Source organism: Neofelis nebulosa, chromosome 15, assembly GCF_028018385.1.
Source record: "Neofelis nebulosa isolate mNeoNeb1 chromosome 15, mNeoNeb1.pri, whole genome shotgun sequence".
NCBI lineage: Eukaryota > Metazoa > Chordata > Mammalia > Carnivora > Felidae > Neofelis > Neofelis nebulosa.
Window position 1 is genome coordinate 42,800,422 of NC_080796.1, and position 24,885 is coordinate 42,825,306.

General features: G+C 36.8%; 1 protein-coding gene and 1 long non-coding RNA gene across 6 annotated transcripts in view; one reads left to right on the forward strand and one right to left on the reverse strand.

The window, feature by feature from the left end:
* Positions 1–1,268: 1,268 nt before the first annotated feature.
* Positions 1,269–20,344, reverse strand: LOC131495305 (uncharacterized). 3 transcript variants are annotated; one of them, XR_009253879.1, is made up of 6 exons: positions 20,256–20,344; positions 17,559–17,633; positions 16,344–16,413; positions 6,263–6,304; positions 2,286–2,464; positions 1,269–1,504 (listed from the first exon to the last, which is right to left on the reverse strand). It is a non-coding gene; the product is annotated as an uncharacterized LOC131495305 (long non-coding RNA). The 3 variants fall into 3 exon arrangements; XR_009253878.1 differs by having other exon boundaries at positions 1,269–1,526; XR_009253880.1 differs by lacking the exons at positions 17,559–17,633; positions 20,256–20,344 and adding an exon at positions 16,806–16,987 and having other exon boundaries at positions 1,269–1,526.
* Positions 17,518–24,885, forward strand: part of CRB1 (crumbs cell polarity complex component 1) — a 208,654-nt gene continuing 201,286 nt past the window's right edge. For 2 of the 3 annotated variants that reach the window (XM_058700132.1, XM_058700134.1), the window contains exon 1: positions 17,518–17,838. In XM_058700132.1, the coding sequence (XP_058556115.1) occupies positions 17,769–17,838 (70 nt within the window). In that variant the 5' untranslated portion in view covers positions 17,518–17,768. The remainder of the gene's footprint in view (positions 17,839–24,885) is intronic. The other variant, XM_058700133.1, reaches the window with a different exon arrangement.

Consider the following 24,885-nt stretch of genomic DNA (forward strand, 5'->3'; position numbering starts at 1 on the left):
CCTTCAGCAACCACCACCCTGATCAGTCAGCAGCCATCAGCATTGAGTCAAGATCTCTACCAGCAAAAAGGCTATGACTTGCTGAAGGCTCAGATGATGATTAGCATTTTTTAGCAATAAAGCATTTTAAAAATGAAGGTATATGCATTGTTTTTTAAAGACATGTTCCTACTGTGCACTTGATAGGCTACAGTACTGTGTATACATAACTTTTATGTACACTGAGATACCGAAAAATTATTGTGACTCACTTTATTGTGATATTCGCTTTACTGCAGTGGTCTGAAATTAAACGTGCACTATCTCCAAGGTGTGTCTGTACAGAAAAACACCAAAAGAGAAAAAAAGAGATCAATGAGATGAGAAATATGGGCCTACTGGAGTCAAGACTGGGGCTGGGCCTTTAAAAGCCTCTATTTCATATACTAATAAAATTATTATTATCTTACATTGGAAGTTTTCTGAAATTGATGTTAAAATAAATGGTGGAAAATTCAGCTAAGGATTAAAGGATGATATAAAGAAGCAGTAACAAGCAGAGAGAACAGCATATGCAAAGGCCCTGTGGTAGAAAGCAGCCTATGTGACTTATCTTTTTCCATATAGATTACCATTATTTTTCTCAGGTTTTCATTTGTTTTTCAATCGGTTCAAATATAAAATGTTTCTTTATAGTGTTTGTTTTGGTATTAGTTACAGAAAGTTTTCCCCATTCCAAAATGATGTTGTTGCATGTATATTCTATTATGCATTATTTATTGTTTTACCTTTTTCACTTAAATCACTCTTCCATTAGAAATTTATCTTGATGCATAATGTTAAAGAGGGAAAAATCTTTTGAAAAGTATTTTCAATTCTCCTGTGGCATTTCCTTATGCTGTCCCCTTTATTCAGTCAATTCCTCTAATCTGTTAGCTCTTATTCAATAAAGTAAATGTTTTCTTTAATTTCAAAGATGATACAAGGCTCTTTTCTCCTCTTTATTCATTTTTGAATATGCAGACCAGGATTCTCCAAAAGGCTCCATGGTTACGTTCTGTTCAGATTCCCTTACTGTCCACCTACATTGTGTTAATTACCCCTTTCAGATTTTACTTTGGAACGTTGTTTGAGGTAAATTATATCAATTCAGCAATGTAATAGTTATTATATATTATAATATATATTATATATGTTATATATAACTTCTATATTGAGATGATTTCCAGAGACTATAGTTATAGCCACCATTTATTGAACAGACAAAACATAGACATCATGCTGCTTTACATATTTTATTTTATTTGGAGAAATAGTACAGTGAAGTAGTTAAGAGCAGGACTGTATACAGACTGATTTCTGGCCACAGCTCTGCAGTCACAAGCTGTGGACAGTTGTGCAATTTGTTTAACCTCTCTGTTCTTTGATCTTCTCATCCATAAAATGATGTCATGAAGACTGAAACGAATCCGTACAGCAGTCCTCCCTTATCCATGGTTTCTCTTTCCCTGGGGTCAACCACAGTCTGGAAGCAGAGGATCCTCTTTCTAGTGAATCATCAGAAGGTCAGCAGTAGCCTAACATTGCATCACAGTGCCTACATCATTCACCTCATTTCATCTCAGGGTGAAGGCATTTTGTCATCTTGCATCATCATAAGAACAGTGAGTATAATACAGAAAGATATTTTAAGATAGAGAGAGACCACATATGCATAACTTTGATTACAGCGTAGTGTTATAATTGTTCTACTTATTATTGTGGTTGTTAATCTCTTCCTGTGCCTAATTTATAAGTTAAACTTTAGCATGGGTATGTATGTATACGAAAGAACATAGGATATATAGGGTTAGGTACTCTCTGTGGTTTCAGGCATCCACTAGAACGTATCTCCCGCAGATAAGAGGAGACAACTTTATACAAGGTGCTTAGAAAGATGTTAAGCACAAAGCAAGCACTGTGTGGCAGCGAAGCATCTATTTTTCTGTTTGCAGAGTGGTGGTGGTAGTTATTTGATTTTTATAGTATAGGGTACTGGTTTAAACAGGCTCAGGGATGTTAAGCTTGTAAAATATGTAATAGCCTGGTATACAGTTGGTGTGTGTATATATATATATATATATATATATATATATACACACACACATATATATACACACACATACACACACACACATACATATATAAATACATACATCTATATTTAATGAGTGAAGTTACAGAGATAGAGGTATATTGTGAAGATGCAGCTGACATCAAAGCTTGTGACTTTAATCGTTATTCCCCTAAAGGTCTCTCCTACTTACTTCCTGCCAGTGAATATTACTTTCTCCCAAAGCTGTTGCACGATGACTCTCTCTGGCTTCCTTTAGTCTTGTTCGCAAAACATTCTGTCAGAAATTCCTCAAAACGTGTCCCATAGAGCTAGCTTCCTCCTCAAGTTTTCAGTGCAATGTGAGATTTTCCAATATTTTAATGTTCTTTTCTAAAAAATCATTTCAGTTGGTATTGCGGTATTAAAAAGAAAAAGGAGAGTGAGGTTATCTGCTTGTTACCAGTTTCTCAATATTCTACTGTAGTAATATTTTTCTCTATTCAAGATTTTTATCAGCTACCATAACTTGAGCTACGTTAATATTTAGAGCAATTAATATTTTTAGGTGATGCTGCTATTTCACCAATTGTGGTAGAATCTCTCTGAATGTAACTCATATTGGACTTAGCCATCCAGTTTGTTTATATCCTAGATCAAGGGTCAGCAAACTTTTCTGGTAAATGGCTAGGTAAGAAATATTTTAGGCTTTGTGGATCATATGATCTCAGTCCCAAAATACTCAACTCTGTCATTGTAATGTGAACATAGCTGTAGACTATACGGAATGTAAATGAACACGGCTGAGCTCTAATAAAACTTTATTTACGGACACAGAAATTCGAATTTCACATCACTTCTGCATTTTACACATCATGAAACATTATTCTACTCAAAAAATTTTTAACTCTTTAAAAATATAAAAACCCATTCTTAGCTTGCAGGTTACATAAAAACAGGCGGCGCTTTAGAGTTGGTCTACAGACCATGGTTTGTACTCGTCCTCCTGCCCTGGATGACTACAACTCCTATCATCTGGATGAGCTCACTTTATCCATCATACCAGTTTAAAATACTAGTCGTTTCCTTCTTCATGGTGCTTCAAAGTATCATAAGGAATTGACTCTGCAGAGTCCTTGGCACCGCACTCCAGGTCACAAAATCTGCTGTTAGTCTACTTCTTTTAGACATATCTTAATATTTTCCTCTTAGCATTGCTTGGATGAGCCAATCCCAGTTATTTGCCAATTCCACAAACACGTGATGACATTCTACTCTCTCCTGAGCTTTGAATACCTTTATCACACTTTGCTACTTGGCATATTTTTACTTATTCTTTAAAAGACTATTTAAAATGGCATCTCAAAAATTAAATAAATAAATAAAGAAAGAAAGAAATAAAGAAATAAATAAAATGGCATCTCTTTCATGAAGTTGTTTCTAAATATTTAGGCATGGGGTGCCAGCATGGCTCAGTCAGTTAAGCATCTGACTCGGCTCAGGTTATGATCTGGCAATTCACAAGTTTGAGCCCTGCGTCGGGTTCTGTGCTGATAGCTCAGAGCCTGGAGCCTGCTTTGGATTCTGTGTCTCCCTCTCTCTCTGCCCCTCCCCTGCTTATCTTTTGTCTCTCTTTCTCTCTCTCTTAAAAATAAACATTTAAAAAGACAAAAAAAAATAAATATTCAGGCAGAATTAATCACTTTTGCATTCATGCTTTCATAGCACTTTGAACATGTTTTAAAACATTTATCTCATTCGGTTATAATGCATTGCAGTCATGATTACCTACAACAATTTTAGTACGGGCTCTTAATGTAAGAGATTAATTAATTTTTATTTTCTCTAAACCTGGTATATATTTGGCACTTGATGAATGACTTTGAATGCTACCACAAAAGAATTAGATGTGAATGTCCACATCTATCATACTTCACACAAAATTCATTTTATAGTGAAGAAACATAAAGATACACAGAACATTTTGGAAGGAAAGTACCATATGGGTTTGTCATTTTGCAAAGCAAAGAATCACATGGTAAATTAAATTCACTCTAAAATTTGGGGGTTTTTTTTGAATTTTTTCTTAGTGGGTTTGAATCTTTAAGGCTCTACTTTCATTTGCTAAAATAATCAAGGTTTTAAAGAAATAACAGCTGTTTGTGCTGATGGCTTCTCCTACCACTTTTAGGGAAACCTGGTGAGATCAAACTTCGAAATCTGAAATTTGGGGAGTTTTTTTAGTAATAAGTTCTTGGGCCCAGAAAAATCTCAGAGCTCATCCCAAATGTCCTAGGGCTACTAATGATGAAAAAGCTTCAGGTGGCTATTGATCCAAATTCTGAGCTTCCTTTCTACTCTCTTCAGCTTTCAATTCATACATCCCCTCTTCTCCTCCGCAAAGAGGCTAGATAAGTTTATTTATAGATATAAGCATCATTCAAGGGAAGAAAGCCACAACACACACGTTTGGTAAAAAGCTTCCTGGAGATTCTGCAGGCTCAAACACCTTGTGATTATTCACCCAGGATGGCAACCCAGGGTCCTCAGAGACCAGGATCAGCACATGAATCCCTCTGTATCCCTTTGCCTCCCTTTGTCCTGAGCAATGCACACAAAACTCTATGCAATCATTATTCATATCAAGATAGATGAAAAAAATTACTATAGGGTGCTCAAGTTTTCAGCCCATAAGGATTTTAGAAATTAATATTTAATCATTAAGGACAGCTACTCAGAGCTGCTCATATTCTTAATAATGTCATGATGATTTATGATGCGAACAGAATTTTTTTTTTCTGTTTTATCTCTCCTACCTGAGTCCCAGGCTCTGTTGCTATTTCTGCTCCTCTGTAGTGGTGATAATTGAATGAAGAGAGAGAACAAAAAGGCCTCATCTGTTTTAATTTCTGAGTAGGGACACAGATTAACTAGAACCAGGAACGCCACCTGAACTCAGTAAATCAGTTTTTAAAAATGTGTCTTCACATATCTTTAAATGAAATATAATAATTTCCAAAGACAATGATAAGAGTTTTTCAAAGGTAAGTTCATATAGCCGATAAATTAATCAAATAATTGCTTTTTCTTATTATGTGACTTTTCAAATTTATAATATTTGTGCTCTCCCTACAATTCTAAAAAATATCTCTCAATTAAACTTTTGCAGAACTCTGAGTAACACAAATAAGTACATTTTAAAAATCCCCAATACATTTGCAGTGAGAATTTTCTTCAATGTGGATGGATTTTTTTACATGTCATAACGTACAATGATTTGTTCATTGGGATTTCGTTGTTCAAATTTAAAAGCCTCTTAAGGATACTCAAGCTTGTCATGGATTCTTAATTAATTTTTCTCTTTAGGCTCATAATGGGCATTTGCTCCTCTTGGCTGCCTGAATCCAGTTCCTTTTTTTTTTTTTTTAATGTTTATTTATTTTTGAGAGAGATAGAGAGAGAGCAAGCGGTGGAGGTGCAGAGAGAGAGCAGGACAGAGGATCCAAAGCCGGTTCCACACTGGCAGCAGAGGGTCAGATGCAGGGCCCGAACCTACTAACCAGGAGATCATGACCTGAGCCCAAGTCAACTGAGCCACCCAGGCACCCCTACTTCCTCTTCTTTCGATAGCAACATTCTAAATTCCTTTGGATGACTTATCCCTTCCATTTGGTGTAGTTGGTGGTACTTCACAGCAAATCAATGTGCACTGACCTACCTTAGGGATGCTACTCTGATTCTCTCTCCCTGGACTTTGACAGACTAGAAAATGAAATTCATCCATTTGAGTGACAGTACCCCGATAAAATTATGTGGTTTTTATTGTCTCGATTCTACACTACCATGGCTCTACTCTACTCAAAACTGTTCTCTTGAGTTCTTATCTTTTCTTTTTACTTTTTTAAATGTTTATTTATTTTTGAGAGAGAGAGACAGAATGTGAGTAGGGGGAGGGGCAGAGAGAGAGGGAGACAAAATCTGAAATGGGCTCCAGGCTCCAAGCTGTCAGCACAGAGCCCAATGTGGGGCTTGAACTCAAGAGCCACCCAGGCTCAGAAAATATCTTTCCTATGGGGCATTAAGTACTCTGCTAATAAATTCTTTGTTTCTTAAGGTAATCTGTTACTCATAATCTAAGAACTCTTTCTTAGATATGAATCTAGCCAAGGAAAATATTTAAGGAGTCCATACCTTTCAATGGTTCACATCCTGGTCAGAAACGAGCATTAGTAACTGTAAGAAAAAGCCCATAAATTGAATGTATTTCAGTTACTGTCACATATGCCTGTTTTGGAGAAACAAAGACTCTCGTACCTGTCCATTAATTGCTTTATTCCAGTTTGCTCAGCTATAGTCACAGGGGCACTTCAGACTGTAGACCGAGCCTTATAGAGCTGCTGACATTTTTGTCAAAGCATTAGACGCTGGAATTAGCATTAGAACTGGAATTAGTCTGGTTTGTCCTTGGAACATTCTCTCACATGATTACGAAACTGTTCTTGCACTTTAATTCACATCATACTTTTTTCAGCACATTTGAATTTCTGCCTGAGCTTGCTGATCTGTTTATCTTTCTCCCTCCGGGCCTGAGTCTCTGTTATGAATACAGCCCATGGGCCTGGAGTCCTGAATACCCTAAGTACATCATGTCTATATTCTCTCCACCATTATCTAGACCAGTGCCTTAGAGCTTGACCGCTGGCTGTACTTCTGTTCTAAATGGACCAACTTGAAACCGCCTGACTCTGGGCATGATTTTTTTATTTAGCACTGCGGTTGCACCATGCAATCCACCACATAAGTCTGTGGGAACATATGCTCTGCTTTGTATTTTATTTGTATCCAATCCATTCCCTCCCTATAGATGTGCATGTGCCTATGCTTTCTGTAGCAAAATATTTTTACGTATATGACAATCAATTTGTATTTTTAGATTATTTCACATTTCCACATTGCCTAGCATTGAGACTCAAAATAATTCCATATTTCTTTGGCTTTACTGTCTTCATTAAATACCCCAGTTTGCAAGGCCGGAAGCCTGGGCATCATCCTTGGTGCCTCCTTCTCCCATACTCTTCACTCTCCATCAATAACTAAGTCCTGCCAGTATTTCTTGAATTGACTTTTCCTCTTTGAGAGTGCCTAGTACCCCAGTTCAGACCCTGGTATCTCAGACAGAAAAAAATGTGCTGGCCTCGTACCTTGGCTTTCTGCCTTCAGTTGTCCCCTTGCAAAGCTATCCTCCTCCTAAGCAGTGACCAATTTATATACAATATTTGGCTCCCTGCTTGAAAAATTCTTAGACCTTGAGACTCCCTGAAGTAAATGGGTTGCATCAGAATCTATTAGGAAGCATTGAAAATGCAGATTCCTGGCCCTACCCCAGAAAACCTAATACAGAACAGCCAGTTGGAGACAGCTGCTCCATGTCGTGGTGTCCAACCTGATTAACTTAGCTTTTTGAGACTTGACTACTATATTCCAGCTCAGCTTTGTTCCCTCTCATCCTCCCACTTTCATTCTACGATAAGGTTAACTGTAGATCGCTACACTCATTAGAACACTACATCTCGCGTTATGATATTTTCTTGATCTAGGACATCCCCACCTCTCTCCCACTTCCTTATTCAGATCAGTAATTGTGGTTCATACTTTAAGATTTATCTTAGGGGCCCTTTCCCAAGCGAGGTTAGGGGCATTTTCTCTATACCTACTGTGTTCTTCTGTACCTCTTTTATTTGATATGTAACACATTATACTGGAGGCAGCATGGGCCACAAGGCTATACCTGCCTCTTTAATGGGAGTAAGAGCTCCACCCCTTGTGAGTTGTGTGGACTTGTGCAAGTTATTTAAACTATGTTTTATTTTATTTTTTTGAGAGAGTGCATGCGCGCACACGGACACACACACACACACACACACACACACACACACGAGTGGGGGAGGGGCAGAGGAAGAGGGAGAGAGAGAACCTTAAGCAGGCTCCACACCCAGTGTGAAGCTGACTAGGCGCTCAATCTCTCAACAGTGAGATCTCTCAAAGGTGAGATGGTGACATGAGCCAAAATCAAAAGTTGGTGGCTCAACTGACTGGGCCACCCAGGTGTCCCTAAACTCTCAGTGTTTCATTTTTATCCTTGATTAAATAAAAGTACCAGTTGCACCTGTACTTTAAGGTTATTGTAAAGATTAAATAAATTCTTGAACACATTTACAATAGTCACTGGAACTTATGAAGTAACCAATAAATTAAAGTTATTGTATTAAATGCTTTTGTTTACTCATCTTTCTCACTAAACAAAGGCAGAGGCTATTTTTAAAATTAATCTTTGAATCTTTCAGGTAGCACAAAATCTGCCATATAGTAAGCACGAACTTAATAAGTATTTGATAAATTGTCATCATTAACTGCCTAAAATCAACATTCCTTTAATTCAGTTACTGTCAATGTATAAAGACAATCTCATTTTCATTTCTATTTTGTTTAGTATTATATGTTATTGTTTGAAATACTGAATATTAAAATAACAATTTTATAGAAAAGCCAAAATATGGCAAACATCAAAAGCGCTATGAGCATGTGGCAAAGAGCTTAATGCTGTCCCTGTAATGGTATTTGGTTTCAATAAACCTTTCTGTCCAGAGACCTCCAAGCATATTAGCGTAGAATATTAACTATTAAACCATTTGTGCTTAAAAGAATTAAAAAGCCAGGAAGGATTCTATACACAGGGCAGAACCTCCCAAGTGTACAAAGAAAATGGAGAGGCCTGTACTTAATGCATACTTTCCCTTTCAAAACAAAGCCACACCCACATCTGAAAGATTGGAATGGAGTTGATAAAGCAGGTTTACTGGGTGATTCAGTCTAATACTGCATGAGTATCTAGCACAGGTTTGGACTAAGCCCTAAAAATACAGATCATGAAAAATCTCCTTTTCTTCAGTTGTTCTGGGTAGTAGAAGGAGAGTGGGAAGATGTCAGCAATTTCACAGTCTGCGGGATCATTCCCTTAGTGTTCATATATACTCAGTAATATGTGTGTATTGTATGAGTGTATATGGATGCATCTATCTCTTACACCACAGCTATACATCAATTTTTTGTTCTCCTCCCAACAAAACTATTTGCATTTTCTCTCCTTGCATTTTCTCTTGAATGCACTGCAATTTCTCATGTTAAAGTTGTCGATGACTTGCATGTCACTAAACTAACAGCTTTCAGTTGTCCTTTTATTTCACTTATCAGTAGTAGATTACCCAATTAATCACTCTGTTTTTGGCAAAATAGTTTATTGGCCTTCTTAGAAACCATCTTCTCTGGATTCTTCTTCTACCCACTGGCTGGTTCTTTTTGATCTTCTTCTTCCAGATCCACCAATATAGGTGAACCTGATGGGTTAGTCCTAGTCACTTTTCTTGTAGTTTACTCTTTACTCCCTAAGTGTCATCATCTCTCCAACTAGCGTCAGAGCCATCATTATGCAGATTTCTCTCATGGGCTCCAGACTTACCTATGTAAGCATACATTTGACATACCTATTTGTATGTCTAACAGACTTCTCAAAAATTAACATGCCTAAGTCTGTATCCTTGCTTCTTCCACCTCATCAAATTCTCATTTTTTATATCCTCCTCCACCTCAAAAAAAAAAAAGAAGATAACTTTATCTTTAAGTTACACAAGCCAAACATCTTTGAGTTATGTTTATTCATTCTTTCTTTTACACCACATTCTATTCATCAAAAAAATCATATTGGCATTGCCTTCAAAGTATATTCAGAATCTGACCAGTTTTCGCCACCACCTTTATCACCTTGGTCACCACCTTGGTCACCACCACCAGTTCTTGCCTGGGTTATTCAATAACTCACTAACTGGTCTCCCAGCGTCCATCCTGCCCTATCGCCTGTTACCCACATGGCTGCCAGAGTAATCTTTTAAATTAAATGTCTGATCCTGTTACTACTGTTTTGTTCAAAACCCTGAAACAACTCGACATTTCACTCAGAGTCAAAGCCAAACATTTACCATGGCTTAAACGTCTTCCAGGAACCAGTTTCTTCTTCCCTTTCCGACATCTTCAACCATTCTCCTTGCTCATTCAGGAACCAAGTGACCTCCTTGCTGTTCCTCAAACCCATCAAACATGCTCTCAACTCAGATGCCCTTGTTGATATCCCTACCTGGAATTTTCCTCCTAAAGCATTAGGGTTAGGGATAGGATTACTTCCCAAAGCAAGCCACATGGCTTATTCCTCTATTTCCTCAGGTTTCTGCTCATCCCACCTACCAGCAGGTTTTCTTTGACCACTTTCCACAAAATAGTAATCCTTTACCTCCCTAGCACATGCTGTTCCTCATATCCCAGTTAATTTTTTTCTAGTAGGGCTTACCACCTGAAATATATTTATCATGTATTTATTTATTTTTATTATTTTTTCCTACTTCTATGAGAGCAGTAATTTTGAGCCAGGTAGTCAATGTTCAATTTTTTTTAAAGCAAATCTGTTGGATTAGTGAAAAGGATCAGGTTAGTAATAAGGAGACTGTTTTGTATAAATCAAGTCCAGATTAATGTCAGTGCAAACAAGGACTTCATCATGAACTAAAAACGAGATTGTAACTAGGATGAACTAAAGGCATTTACTCTTCCCAAACTATTGCATGAACCATTTGTCTTCCATATTTAACGTGTGATTGTGATAACTAGTGTATTGATGCAGTGCATTCTTGAAGTTCATAAAAGTTCATAATGGTCTTTTTAAAGCATAGAAGCTGAATTGCTATCTTCTATCTATCTATCTATCTATCTATCACCTATCAACTATAACTATTATTTAAATTATGGTTATATATTCTACAGGAAATATATTCTTTATAAACATTCTACATGACATTTTGAAATTTCAACTTTGTCCAGTATTTTGGATGTTACTGAGTGCCTCAATTAATCACACCTTTTTATTTTCTGTATATCCAATGCTTTGACGTCTGGGACCTTTTTCTGACCTTGGAGAGACTGAGAGACTATCCTTCCCAGGACTATCCAATTCCTAGAGACATGAGACTCCCCTGCAAGCGTGCCTCTCCCATGTGAACTAATTAATTCAGAGCACACACCCCCACCACTTCCTTTATCAGACTCATACTCCAGACCACTATTCTTTTGCCCAAATCAGGTATCAGGTATCAGACAACCTGGGCTAGGTATCAGACTAGAGACAGCCTCTAAAGCCTAGAGCCTGCAAAAATTATTCACATTAACACTCTTCTCACCTATTCCTTCCTGCAGAAATCACAATAAAGGCTTTTGCCCACATTTTCCTCCCTCTCCTTCTGCCTCTTGACTGACCATGGTGTTTCCCCATGTGTCTCTGCATAGCCTGGTATTCCCTTCCTCTTGGGCACTGTGAATAACAAACTATCTTTTCAGGGGCAATTATCTACTAATCTTTTGGCCTCGTCATACCTGAATAATAATAAAACTTACATTTTAAAACAGTGTCTTTTGAACATGTTATGTGTTTGTGTGTCTTTGCTTGGATTTCCTACAATGACGCAAGGCTTAAGTGCCAATGTTTTATTGCAGGTTTAATCCCAGAGCAGAAGTGAGGAAAGGGGTACATGAGAGACAGAAAAGGATGGGACAATATATAAAGTGGTATTTTCCTTAATTGTCCCTTGCTTCCTAAGTCACACACTAAAAGCATTGTTTTGTTGTGTTCAGTATTTTGTTCAGTTATTTTGTTGTGTTTGTTGTGTTGGGTTCAGACTTGGTAATATGTATCTTTCTACAAAATTATGCACTGAATCTAGATTTCCATATTTATTGACATAGAATTATAAAAAAGCAATCTCTTACAATTTAACACCTTTCCTCTCTTTTAATCATTAAATCTCTCTTTTCATTTATAATTTTGTTCTTTGTGCTTTTTGTTCCTTTCCTTGATCAATATATATATTTTTGTATTTGTAGTATGTTTGGCTTTGTAAAATATGGGACTCAGCATCCACCTTAGGGGATTATTAGATGAGGGTCAACTGATCTGGAGTAATAGAGAGAGGGTAATAGAGCTTGACTCTGGAGAAGTCAGTGACAGGAGACAAAAGAGTAAGTTGACCAGTTGGACCTGGTTGAGGGTGGGAGAGGTGGGGGTAGATTAGAAATAGATGAGTTGGCTTGGGAAGACTATGGCTAAGCACCAGAGAGATCTGGGATGTTGAACCAATGCCTGAAACCATCCTTCTCCATTTTTCTGAACATATATCATCATTTGTGTGAAAGAAGTGGCCAGCTGTTTTTCCTGGTTATTATAGAAGACCTTTCTCTTACAATTGCTTAGGGACTGTGGATCACAGGCCCTGATGCAGGCCTTGTCTACACTTGTCCTAATTGCCCCAGGTATCCTCAAATCCTTGGTGTTAAAAGACCAGGTTGCTTGGAAGGTTTCCCCAAACAGAGGGTGGGGCCCTTGACTCCCTGTGGGGTTATGATGGTGTAAGAGAGAAAGCCCTAGCATTTGTACTAGGTACTCCTGGTTCAGTATTTATAATAGAGTGTCTCGTTTCCCTTTATATTATTTCTCTTATACTTGTAAGGAAACAGATATCTACTTATATGGACTATAGATAATGCCTATATTAAATTAATGCTTATTTTATTTAGTTGAAGAAGAAAATGAACCGGCAACTAAAATCTGTTCATGAAATCTAGCTTTCTTTTTTGTTTTTATAGTCTACAACTTTTCCAAATCTGAAACAAAGTTTAAAAACAAATGGAACAGTCTTTAACTAAGTCAACACTATTGGAAAATGACATTATAAACATTGGTAGTATGTAATCAGAAAATAAAATGAATGGAAGAGTCAAGGTTAAAAGATTTCTCTGGATTAAAACGTAGCTCCAGCTCTTTGAATAAACAGATTTTAAACTCTTGATTGAAATTTATTTTTGGATGATGTTTACCAATAACCTTCACTTACGAAAATAATTGATTTTTTGGGAAGAATATTACTGAAATCTTCATCAACCCAAATATAACAGATCATTTGCACAAACAAAAAGAATGCAAAATGAAAATATTAGATCGTAGGAATCCAAAATAGAATAATAACAATAGGGTTAAAATGAAGTGAGTACAAAAATCTCCTGTCGGTATTTTATCAAAACCCAGTGTTAAGATAATCATCAAACTCTATTTATCTTTTTACAATTTATGACATTAAAATTATTTATAGAATTAGATATTACATCTAAAATTGTCCTAGGCCATTTGGCATATTTATCAACCATCTGGAAGAAATATTGGCCATTTAAAAATATTTATGTTAGTTGAGACCTATATTCAACGTTATTTTCAAATGACAAGATCTTATCAGATCCAGGAAAAGGGAATTCATACATAGCAGAAATATATGTACCAGGAAATGTCCATTGATTCCAAAATTTAAGAATTGTTGTATTTTGTTAAGGATATACAAATGAAATCTAGAAACAAAAGTGCTCCGGTAGTGTAAAGCTAACTAGAAAGAGATTGTAATGCTTTTGAGGAATTTTTTTTTAATGTTTATTTATTTTAAGTGGGGGAGGAGCAGAGGGAGAGGAGGAGAGAGAATCCTAAGCAGGCTCTGCACTGTCAGCACAGAGCCTGATGCAGGGCTGGAACTCATGAACCATGAGATCATAACTTGAGCCAAAATTAAGAGTCAGACGTGTAACCGACTGAGCAACCCAGGCGCCCTGAGGAAATTTTTAATATATAATTTTTTATTTTCTGTAAGCAAGAGAAAACTACTTTTCTCACTCTCTCTATTCTACTTCCTCACAGGTCACAGAAATAGAATTAAAAAGATTTGGGAGGCATGTCGGAAGTCTTTGTGGAGAAAGCTGTACTTGGTTCCCCTCCCAGTTGGTCATAAGCTGCTTGAATACCTGCATGTCAAGGTGAACTTTACTAAACAGCTGATTGTTTTACAGTTTTCTTAGGCTAACCCCAAATCTATTTTCTTATAATTTCTACCAATTGTTTCCAATATAACCTAGATCAAGTCTGATCAGCATTCTGTTTTATAGTTACAGACATCAATGTCCCGTTGCCTAAATTCAACCTCAAGTTCCGTATCATCTGTTCCTCTATCATATCAACACCACCAGTCCAAGGGGACCTTATTTCCTTCCTGTCTGTTAATCACTTTCCTCATTACACAGTTCGGTACCCATTGTCTCTCACAACCACTTGTGAGTCCCTCCCTCACTTACCCTTCCACTCTGAAAACTCCTATCCCTAGGGTAATCCCATGGTTGGCCAGCGATGCTTCTCCACTGGCACTCCTTTTTCTGCTGGGAAGATCATGCCCGTGCATTTATTAGCAGCATTACCAATGAATGAGACTGCAATTCAGTGACACCCTTCCCTTGCTTCCCTGTTATTATACCTGGTAGATGACTTACTGCCTTTCTATTTTCAGGGAGTCTTCAATTCTTTCTCCTTAAGTACTTAATGTCATATTTTCTTCTGTTTGAGGCTTGCTACTCTCATTTGAAATCTCTTTTCCCCACCTCCTCAGGAAGCTTGCTCCATTAAGTATCCCTCATCTTTTCCATATCTTTAACTTCACTGCTTCTTCCCATATTTCTCATGCATTTCAGTATTAAAAAGAAAAAAACTTTTGCCATACGTGCATCTGTTTTTAACTTTGCCTCTCCCACCCTATGTTTTCCTCACAACTAAGTTTTTTGGAAAGTGTAGTTTGCATTCACTGTGTCTATTTTCTAACCTTCAAAGCATTCATAAAAATAACTGAAATTTGAATCCATTTTTTAAGCTTTTTATTTTTTATCTCTTTATTTTGAGAGAGAGAGAGAGAGAGCATGCGCAAATGGGGGAGGGGCAGAGAGAAAGGGAGACAGAGAATCCCAAGCAGGTTCCATGCTGTCAGCACAGAGCCCAATGTGGGGCCCGAACTCACAAACCATGAGATCATGACTGGAGCTGAGTCAAGTGTCACATGCTTAATTGACTGAGCCACCCAGGTGCCCCTGAAATTTGAATTCTGTTCCAATGCTTCATTGACAGTCTTCTCACAAATCTTACTGCCAAATCCAACTGACAATTTTTGACACTTATCAAACAACTTTCCAGCAGCATTTTCATTGTCTATGACTCTCCTTCCTGATCCTCTGTCCTCTCTTTTTTAAAAAAAAATTTTTTTTTTTTAGTTTACTTATTTTTGAGAGATAGAGAGTGTGAGCGGGGTGCAGGGGGCAGAGAGAGAGAGAGAGAGAGAGAGAGAGAGAGAGAGAGAGACAGAATCCAAAGAAGGCTCCAGGCTCTGAGCTGTCAGCACAGAGCCTGATGAGGGGCTCAAACTCACTAACTGTGAGATCAAGACCCAAGCCAAAGAGTTGGTTGGACACTTAACTGAACCACCAAGGCGCCCCCCCCGCCCCCCCCCCCCGCCACTGTCCTCTCTTTGTTGCCCTTATAACACATTCTTCTCATTCTTCCTCTTCAACCTCTGACTTATTATCCTCTTATCATTAAGTACTGGAGTATTGGTGTCCTCTAGAGTGTGGCTGTTGGTTTCCTCCCTTTCTTATTTTATTCTCTTCCCTTGCAAATGGACACCCTTCATCAGGCTCTGACATCTGAGACAAATTACTGAGTGTTTGTGTTTTTATCATCTGCATACTAGAAAAAATCAGAACCTACCTCATAGTGTTATGGTGGAGATTAAATGAGAGAGTGCATACAAAGGCCTTAGAAAGGGTCTGACCTAGAATAGTGACTCAATATGTATTACATATTGTGTGATTATTCAGGTATGGGAAGATTCAACATTGTAAATACGTTATCCCCAAATTAAGTTATATAATGAATGCAATCCTCATTAAAATCCAAATAGGAGTTATTCAGTGGAGATTGACAAATTGTTTATAAAGTTAATCTGGAAGAGAAACTGTGTAACAGAAGGCAAAAGTTGAAAAGGGAAGATTCAATTAGGCTTACCATACCAGATACCCAACTTAAACTTCAACTACATTCACTTGCAAAGAAATATACAAAAAAAATTACTGAACCAAAATAGATTCATATATAGCTGGGAATTTTATACAGGATTTCAGATTTGAAATCCGCAGGGAATTGTTTTTGACCACTGGCTATCCATTTGGAAATAAATTTAGACCCACAAGTTACACAATTCATAAAAATATGCCCCATATGGATTAAAGTTACAAAGCTTAAAATTTTTTTTAATAAACTTACTTTAAATATTGAGATAACTTGGAATAAAACACCAGATCCTATGTTAGTAAGTCTTCAGCAGAAAAGCTTTCTTCAATAAGATAAAAAGCACAGTCATAAAATAAGTAAATGTGTATAAGACACTACATTTTTAAATAAAAAGTTAAAACTTTATGAAGAAAACCTATAAAAAATTTAAAAGACAATGAACCTATTGGGAGCAAGTATTTTCCATCCTTACTGCTGACTAAGAATCAAGATCCAACATTTATAAAGAAATGCTACAACTCTATCAATAAAATGAAAAACAAAACTAATAGGAAAGTGAACAACATGAGTTGCAAGTCACTGAAAATACAAATGTCAAAAAGATGCTCAATCTTTCTAATATGAAAAATATGCAAATTAAAAATGCCAATTTTTACTATTAATTCTAAAAATCTGTACAAAACAGAATAAATAGTGTGATGAACCTCTACGTACCCAATAGCCAGCTTCAAAAATGATTAACAAATGGCCGATCTTGTCTATGTATGTGCTCCCCTTTCCATTGAAATGTAGACATATCTTTTGCCCTTTGCTATTACCAAATGTTGAGGAAAGTATGGAGAAATAGCTTCCTGCACACACAGCTGAGAAGGGTTGAAATTTTGTGAAGTATCTGCTAAACTAAAAAATGAACATAATGTAAAACCACCAATTTCTACTTTTTTGGCATTTACTCTAGAGAAATTCCTTTTTTTAAACTCTTCTGCATTTGTACAAGTAAGTGTGTAAAATGATTCTTATTGAACTATTATTTGTATGAAGAAAATTGGAGACATCACTGATGCCCGTAAAAGGATAAATAAGCTGTGGTAGCATATATGTTAAGAAAAAAACAAAAACAACTATGGTTTGGTACATCCATAGTATGGAATGCCACGTGGCATTAAAAAGTGTGAACTAAATAGATTTTATAATGTGTCAAAACATCTGAGACATATTGCTGAGTGAGAAAAGCAAGCCACGTGATGATATACACAGTATGATATCATTATTTAAAAAGAAAGAAAATGAGAAGAAAAATAATTTTTACATGTGTCATCTATCATCTGAATATCTATCAAACTATACTCTAGAATGGTCTAAAGCAATCTTCCAAAACAAAAACAATGGAAGAAAACCATGAGAAAAGACGGGGTAGATGAATCCAGTCCAGCATGAAAAAACTCTGCACCAGGTTTGAAATCTCACCCCATCCTCCAGTGTAAGATGCTTAGAAGCACAACAGCTTTTTGAATTGAAGTCCCTGTGTTTCCCGGGAAGTAGCTGTAAGAGAGGCAGAGGCAGGGATGGCATCAGGAGACTCTGGGGCCCCCGCTCCTTTCTGAGTCAAACAGGGGTCACCAGCGGACTCGGACAGATCACCAGCAACACATCAGAGCATGCCCTCTGAATAAGACCATGGCACTTAAGAAAATTAACTACCTGCTCATCTTCTACCTCAGTTTCTCACTGCTCACCTACATAAAAAGTAAGACTTTTCCATTTATCAAACTTTTGGCACTTTTCCTGACTCTTAAATATCTCTAGCAAATAGTTGTTAATGTTGCATGTTCTACAGAATACAACACTTAAAAAAGAAGCACAAAGAATTTGACGTAAGCAGGTGTCCTGTGTTAAACGAGTCATTGGCACCCATCAGTGTGAGTAATATTCCGATTCTATGATTTCTAATAACTAGATACAGAAAATGTTCTTTTTTAACCCTTTGAGTTAACCCTTTGAGTGGTGGCAAGCAGGGGGCTGAAATGGCTACACAGCAAAGAAGATATTTTGTTACGGTTAGACTTTTTACAAAATAGATTTGGCACTTTATGATTGATATACTTTAAAACGAAGTTCATCATAAGCTATATTGCAGTTCATTCCCGATACTCTGTATTTATGTTCACTTTCAAAGAACTTTGTATTGACACATTTGCTCTCCTAATCAAGGGGATCATCTCAATTTTTCCCAAAGGATAATGGTTCAAAGCATCTCTTGCCAGAGAGAAATGGGCTTCCTTTCTATTGTGTGTGCTTCTGTTCTATAAATGAAGATATTATATTCCACAGACATTCCCCCCAAAAAAACAGAAGTAATGTTTCTGGGGTAATCTTGTCAGATGTATCACAGTATGGCAAATCAAAGGAGACTGAATGGCCTCAGCTGTGTGTTTATGGAGGACAGTAGCTATTGAATACATTTCAAATGAAGACAGGCAGAGTGTGTGCTTGTCAAAAGGGCTGTGTGATTTGTGTCTGTTGAATCTGAATAGCAATAAGGCAAAGCATAGAGCAGCTGCCACTGAACAAGACGACTTGGCATTAATGCCCAGCGTTGTGTAATCTGGGTCACCTTCCGTAGCTGCGCCCGTGAGATTGTTACTTACACTGTTTCCATCTGAGCATATATGAGAGGTTGGGTGAAAGTAGGAGTAGATTCTATAGGTAGGTAGCTGAGGGTAATTACAGAAAATTCAAGTCAAACTTTAAATAAATAAACAGTAAAATTTACCTGATTGCAATACACAGCACGCACGTGCGCGCGCGCGCGCGCACACACACACACACACACACACACACACACGGGTTGTTTTTGTTTTTGTTTTTTGGCAATGTATTTGTTGAAAAGAGTTGTTATTTAAATAGTTATTCATCCTTCTTGAAACTTCAAATGGGCTCCATACAATAGGAAGTGAGGAAGAGAAATGGTGTGGTGAGATGTACAGGTGGGAGAAGAAAGGGAGCAAAAGAAATAAGACATAAAATGCAAGGTGAAGTGAGTTTACAGTACATTTTATAGCATCTCTTGATACTCTTGAAAATATTTCAGCCAAATGAACAAAACACTACCTTCTATTAGAAGTGTCTAATGTGCTGGCATTTTATATGTGCTATATTCCATTTATTTCTTACAACTATACAAATAGATACTATTATAATCATCCACATTTTATAGAATAAGAGAGCAAGCCTCAGATGGCTATATCAGTATATCTCTGCCTTTGGTGCACATCAGAGAGCTGAAATGTTTGTTGAAGATGTAGTCTCGAGAACAGCCCCAGACATTTAGTATGTCTGGGTGGATCCTAGGAGCCTGTAATTGATCAAGCTCCCTATTTAAAATCCAGGTGTTCACCAGTTCTGCACGACCCAATAAATCTTTCTTGAAAACTTTACTGAGAACATCATGATGCTAGGAATCCTTAAGATTGTAAAAATATAAACATCTCTCTCTCCTCAAAGGGTTCTATAGGAGAGAAGGTAAGCAATATAAGCCTTCCAAGAATTATTCCCATTTAATATACTTAACCTAGCTATCAAGTAGAATTTGTCATTGATTCCTTTTCATAGCTGAAGCACCTGAGGCACATTCAAGTTTATTTACTTGCCCAAGGCGAGTGCTAGTGAATGGCGAACATTGGACTAGAATCCAACGGTCTGGCTCTGCCTTCTGTGCTCTTAGCTTAAATTTAGGGATTCCCTTGAAAGGATAATGTGGAAGAGGCTTAACACCCACAACATAATAAGCACACAGAAAATCTTAGTTATTAGGTTCATATTTGTTGAATGAATCAATGATTCCTCCTTTTGAGTTTTGAAATATATTCTCTTGAGTTTGAGAGAAAAGTCACCTTCGGCTCCAAACTATATATATATGTATATGTGTATATATATATATATATATGTATATATACACATATACATATGTGTATATATATGTGTGTATGTATATACACACATATATATACACATATACATATGTGTATATATATGTGTGTATGTATATACACACATATATATACACATATATATGTTATTATATTATATTATATTATATATATTATATATTTATATATAATATAATATGTTATATTATATATGTATATTTTATAAAAGTGGTACCTTGCTTGCCTACCAGGGGCATGCCATTTATATTGTTTGTCCAGTGTCCAATGCTCTTTATCTCCTTCTGGAGGAGCAAGTGGGACATGAAGAGTATTAGTGCAGAGTTCCAGAAGTGACATTCACCTCCTCTTCCTGAGCATGTAGATATTCCCCTATACATGGAGTTGTAATGAATTTCCTATTATTCTCCCAGTTGTTTTCTTATATGTTCCACAATTTGCAAAACTGGTTCTCATGTATGGAACCAAATGAATTATAATAATTTACAAAGAGCTATTATTTTTTGCTTCTGATGTGTCAAGAGAGAATTTTATTGGAGGGAGACTTTTCTATAGTCCATTATTGGGGGTTGCTTTAAATAATGAGAGCACCTTGTAATAATTCTCTGTGCAACCTTGATATATGAATCTGTTATGAAGGGCTTTAAAGAAACTACTACAATGAAGCAACTATGAATCAGAAAAGTCATTTATAGCAGTATTTCACTAATCTTTTATATATTTTGAGGCAAATTGCATATTTCCTATGCAAATGCCACATTTAGATTAATTTAAAAGTAATTGTTTTAACCCAACTTCAAAGCGTGGTCAAGAATGTAAATAAAATGTGGTTTAACAGAACTATTATTAAAGCTATTTAAATAACTTCAATGACTTTGGGGGTGCTATCCAGTCTTCTAGAACCCCTCAGCAATTATTAAGTAACTGAATTTGAATAGAGTTATTTTAATGTTTATTTATTTTTGAAGGAGAGAAAGACAGAGCGTGAGTGGGGAGGAGCAGAGAGAGAGGGAGACAGAATCCAAAACTGAGCTGTCAGCACAGAGCCCGTCGCGGGGCTTGAACTCATGAACTGCAAGATCAGACATGAGCTGCAGCTAGACGCTTAACTGACTAAGCCACCCAGGCACCTCTGAATAGAGTTATTTTAAAGAATATTTTCCTTTCAATCTATCTCAAGTATAAAGAACAAATATAATCTATAAAGATATGGTCTGATTTATCCAATCTTAATGTCATTATCATGAAATACTTGAGGTCAGAGGTTGGTATTATTCATTAGGGAGTAATTGCCTACTCTTCTTTAAATTCTGCATGTGTAGAGACATTTAAAAGTTTGGTATTCACTGTGCTAGTTAACAGCTTTGCAACAACATGTTATAAATTGTCTACATAATTATTAGAGAAAAAGATATATCTTCTTCTTCATAAACTTATTATCTTGTCAGCTTATAATAAAATAGTCAATACTTCATGAAGATTACTCACTGTTCCCTAAATAATACAGCAGAATTAATTTTAGCTTCTAGGGGAATCATATTTTTGGGGAGAATTGCATTCTTTTTTCATTTTTGATGATTTTCAAAAATTATTAATGGTATTACAATATCATATTTTGAAATTCAAGTGGACAAGAAAAATCAGTTCTTAGTCCTCCTTTATTTTTTAAAATGTGTATTTATTTTTGAGAGAGAGAGAGACAGAGTGTGAGTGGGGGAGGTGCAGAGAGAGAGGGAGGCACAGAACTTGAAGCAGGCTCCAGGCCCTGAGCTGTCAGCACAGAGCCTGATCCGGGGCTCGAATTCATGGGCTCAGGAACCGGGAGATCATGACCTGAGCTGAAGTCGGCACCCAACCGACTGAGCCACCCGGGTGCCCCAGTTCTTAGGTCTCCTTTAAATTTCACTGCTAATTTATAGGAAATCCAAGAAGCCCAGTTTTCTCCTTTTAGAAAATGAAATTAAGAGTGTAACTCTTCCCCATTCACACCATCTTTGCTCATACTCGCTTAAGCTTTGTGATCTGTACTTACACTGAAGTTTGTATTTGTCTTGTATGGTATCAAAGTTTGGAATTATCATTTTTGTGTTGATTTATTTCTTTTTTAGTTATGAGATTATAATACTTGACTCTAGGAATCATGGGTGTTTTGCAAACTATATATCCTAAATCAGTGGGAGGCAACTGAGTTAACTCAGGGTAGTCACTCATGGAATAGTCATTAAATAAATAAGTTAATGATGGAATTTTTATAACATTTGCTATAAGAGTTGAATAGCTTCCGTTTTCTTGACACTTTTGCCTGGTTTTTAAAATTCTTACATTGTTTAACTTTTTTATAATAGACTTTATTATTTTTTTGATTCTATTATTTTAGGATAATTTTAAGTTCACAGAAATATTGAAGGGATGATACAGAGGGGTCCCCTGTATCCCACACCTAGTTTCCCAAACTCTCCTTAACTTCTTATCTCTGTATGGTTGATTTGCAGCAATTGATAAACCAGTATTCATATTATTAACTAAAGTCCATGGTTGATTCAGATTTCCTTAGATTTTATCTGATATCTTTTGTTTTTATTCTGGTATCCCATCCAAAATACTAGTTTCATTTAGTTGTCCTGTATCCTTAGGTTCCTCCAGGCAGCGGCAGTTCCTTGGGCCTTACTTATTTCTGATGACCTTGACAATTCTTAAGGCATTAGGTATTTTATAGGATCCTCCAGTATTGGCATTTACTTGATGTTTTTCTCATGGTAAGACTGGAATTATTGGTCATTGAGAGGAAGACCACAGAGTTAAAGCATCATTCTCATTACATCATATCAAGGATATGTACAATCAACATGATTTCTGACTGTCGATATTGACCTTCATCACCTGGGAGGTGGTATTTGTCCGTACTCTTAGGAAGGACATCACTATGCAGAGCCCACACCTAATGAGTGGGGAATTCTGCTCCCCATCTTGGAGGGCAGAATATCTACATAAATTATTTGGGATTCCTTTGCTTGGGAGATTTGATTCTTTTTCTCCATTTATTTATCCAAACATTTATTCAAATATTTACTTTTAAATTTATTTATTTTGAGAGAGAGAGCAGGGGATAGGCAGAGAAAGAAGGAGAGAGAGAGAATCCCAAGCAGGTTCTATACCACCACCAGTGTGAATTCCAACACGGGACTTGAACTCACAAACCGTGAGATCACGACCTGAGCTGAAACCAAAAGTCGGACACTCAACTGACTGAGCCACCCAGGTGCCCCTCAAAGATTTATTGATATCTGCATGGACCCATGCTTATTAACTACATATTCTGGGCTATAATCTGATACTACTTTGTTATTGAAATGTCCCAGCTTTGTCCACTCAGAGTTCTTTCCGTCGGTTCCTGTCCTCTTTTAACTTAACCTCTGTCGATATGCTTTTTGAAAACTACCTTACTTTTCTGGCTTTACAGGATGTTTCAGACTTATCTTATATATTTCCTGTGGCAGCCCTAGCCTAAGCCCTTATTCCAACAGGCCCTGGTTCCTTTCTACTAGAGAATGACAATACAAACCAAGACCTAAATGTAAGGTATGCTTGTTGTCACTGGGGTATCATTTGTTTAGACCACCTTAGCTGACAGAGCATAGAAGTAACTGTGTATATATTAACACATGTGTACAGATGTATACACATATATACACATTTGCGTATATATTTATATACAATTTATTTATAAATATACTTTTATGTACATTGGTACATAATAAGTTAGATATGAGTTAATACTAATGCCGCTAACTTTATTATCACATGGATTATTCTAGCTTCCTCACCTTGCTTATCTGTAAATTCCCACTCTAACAGTGAGAAATTTGGTTTCTACCATCTGCCATCCATTTACTTATTTAAATTCAGGAAATACAGTTTAAGAAGTATATAAAGTATATGGCAGCATCAGATTCTTAGCCCACAATCCTGTAGAAATAACTATCAATTTGAGCACAGTACTTATGTACATTTCCTTTTGTCTTTAATCTTAACACTCTACTTGTTTCCAATGCTACTTACGTCAGCGCCCTTTCCCTCACCTCCTTCTGTGTGATTGTTTCATACATTTGTAGTACAGCTAGATTGTTGTGTCACACTCTACATTCCTTCCTGGAATCCCCTGACCTTCCAAAGGATTTCTAAAATTTGCATGCAGTAAGGTTCTCCCATTGTGCTCTTAAGTTCTGTAGGTTTTGACAATTCATTACAGTGTTATACGAATAGTTTTACTACTCTAAAACTCCCCGTGCTTTACTTTTTTTGACCCTTCCTTCCTGCCCCAACCCCCAGGCAACTACTGATTATTTTATTGTCTGTAGTTTTGTCTTTTACAGGATGCCATATAACTGGAATCATAAAATCAGACTAGCTTCTTTCAAGTTGCAATATTCAGTTAAGGCCCTGCATGTCTTTTTGTGACTCGACTCATTTCTTTTTTTTTTTTATCATTGTATAGATGTACCAGTTTGTTTATTCAGCCACCTAGTGAAAGTTATCTTGGGTTCTTCCAGTTTTGGGCTAGGGTATTCATTTCCTTGGGCAGCTGTAGCAAAGTACCATAAACCTGGTGGCTTAACCAACAGAAATGTATTTTCTCATGGTTTTGGAGGCCAGAAGTCTGAAATCAAGGTGTCAGCAGGGCCATGCTTCCTCCCAGGCTCTTGTGTAAAATCCTTCCTTGCCTCTTCCTAGCATCTGGTGGTGGTCTTTAGTCCTTGGCATCCCTTGGTTTTACAGCTGATCACTCCAATCTCTAAGTACTTGCTGTTCTCCCTTTGTCTATATGTGTCTCTTTTATTCTTCTTATA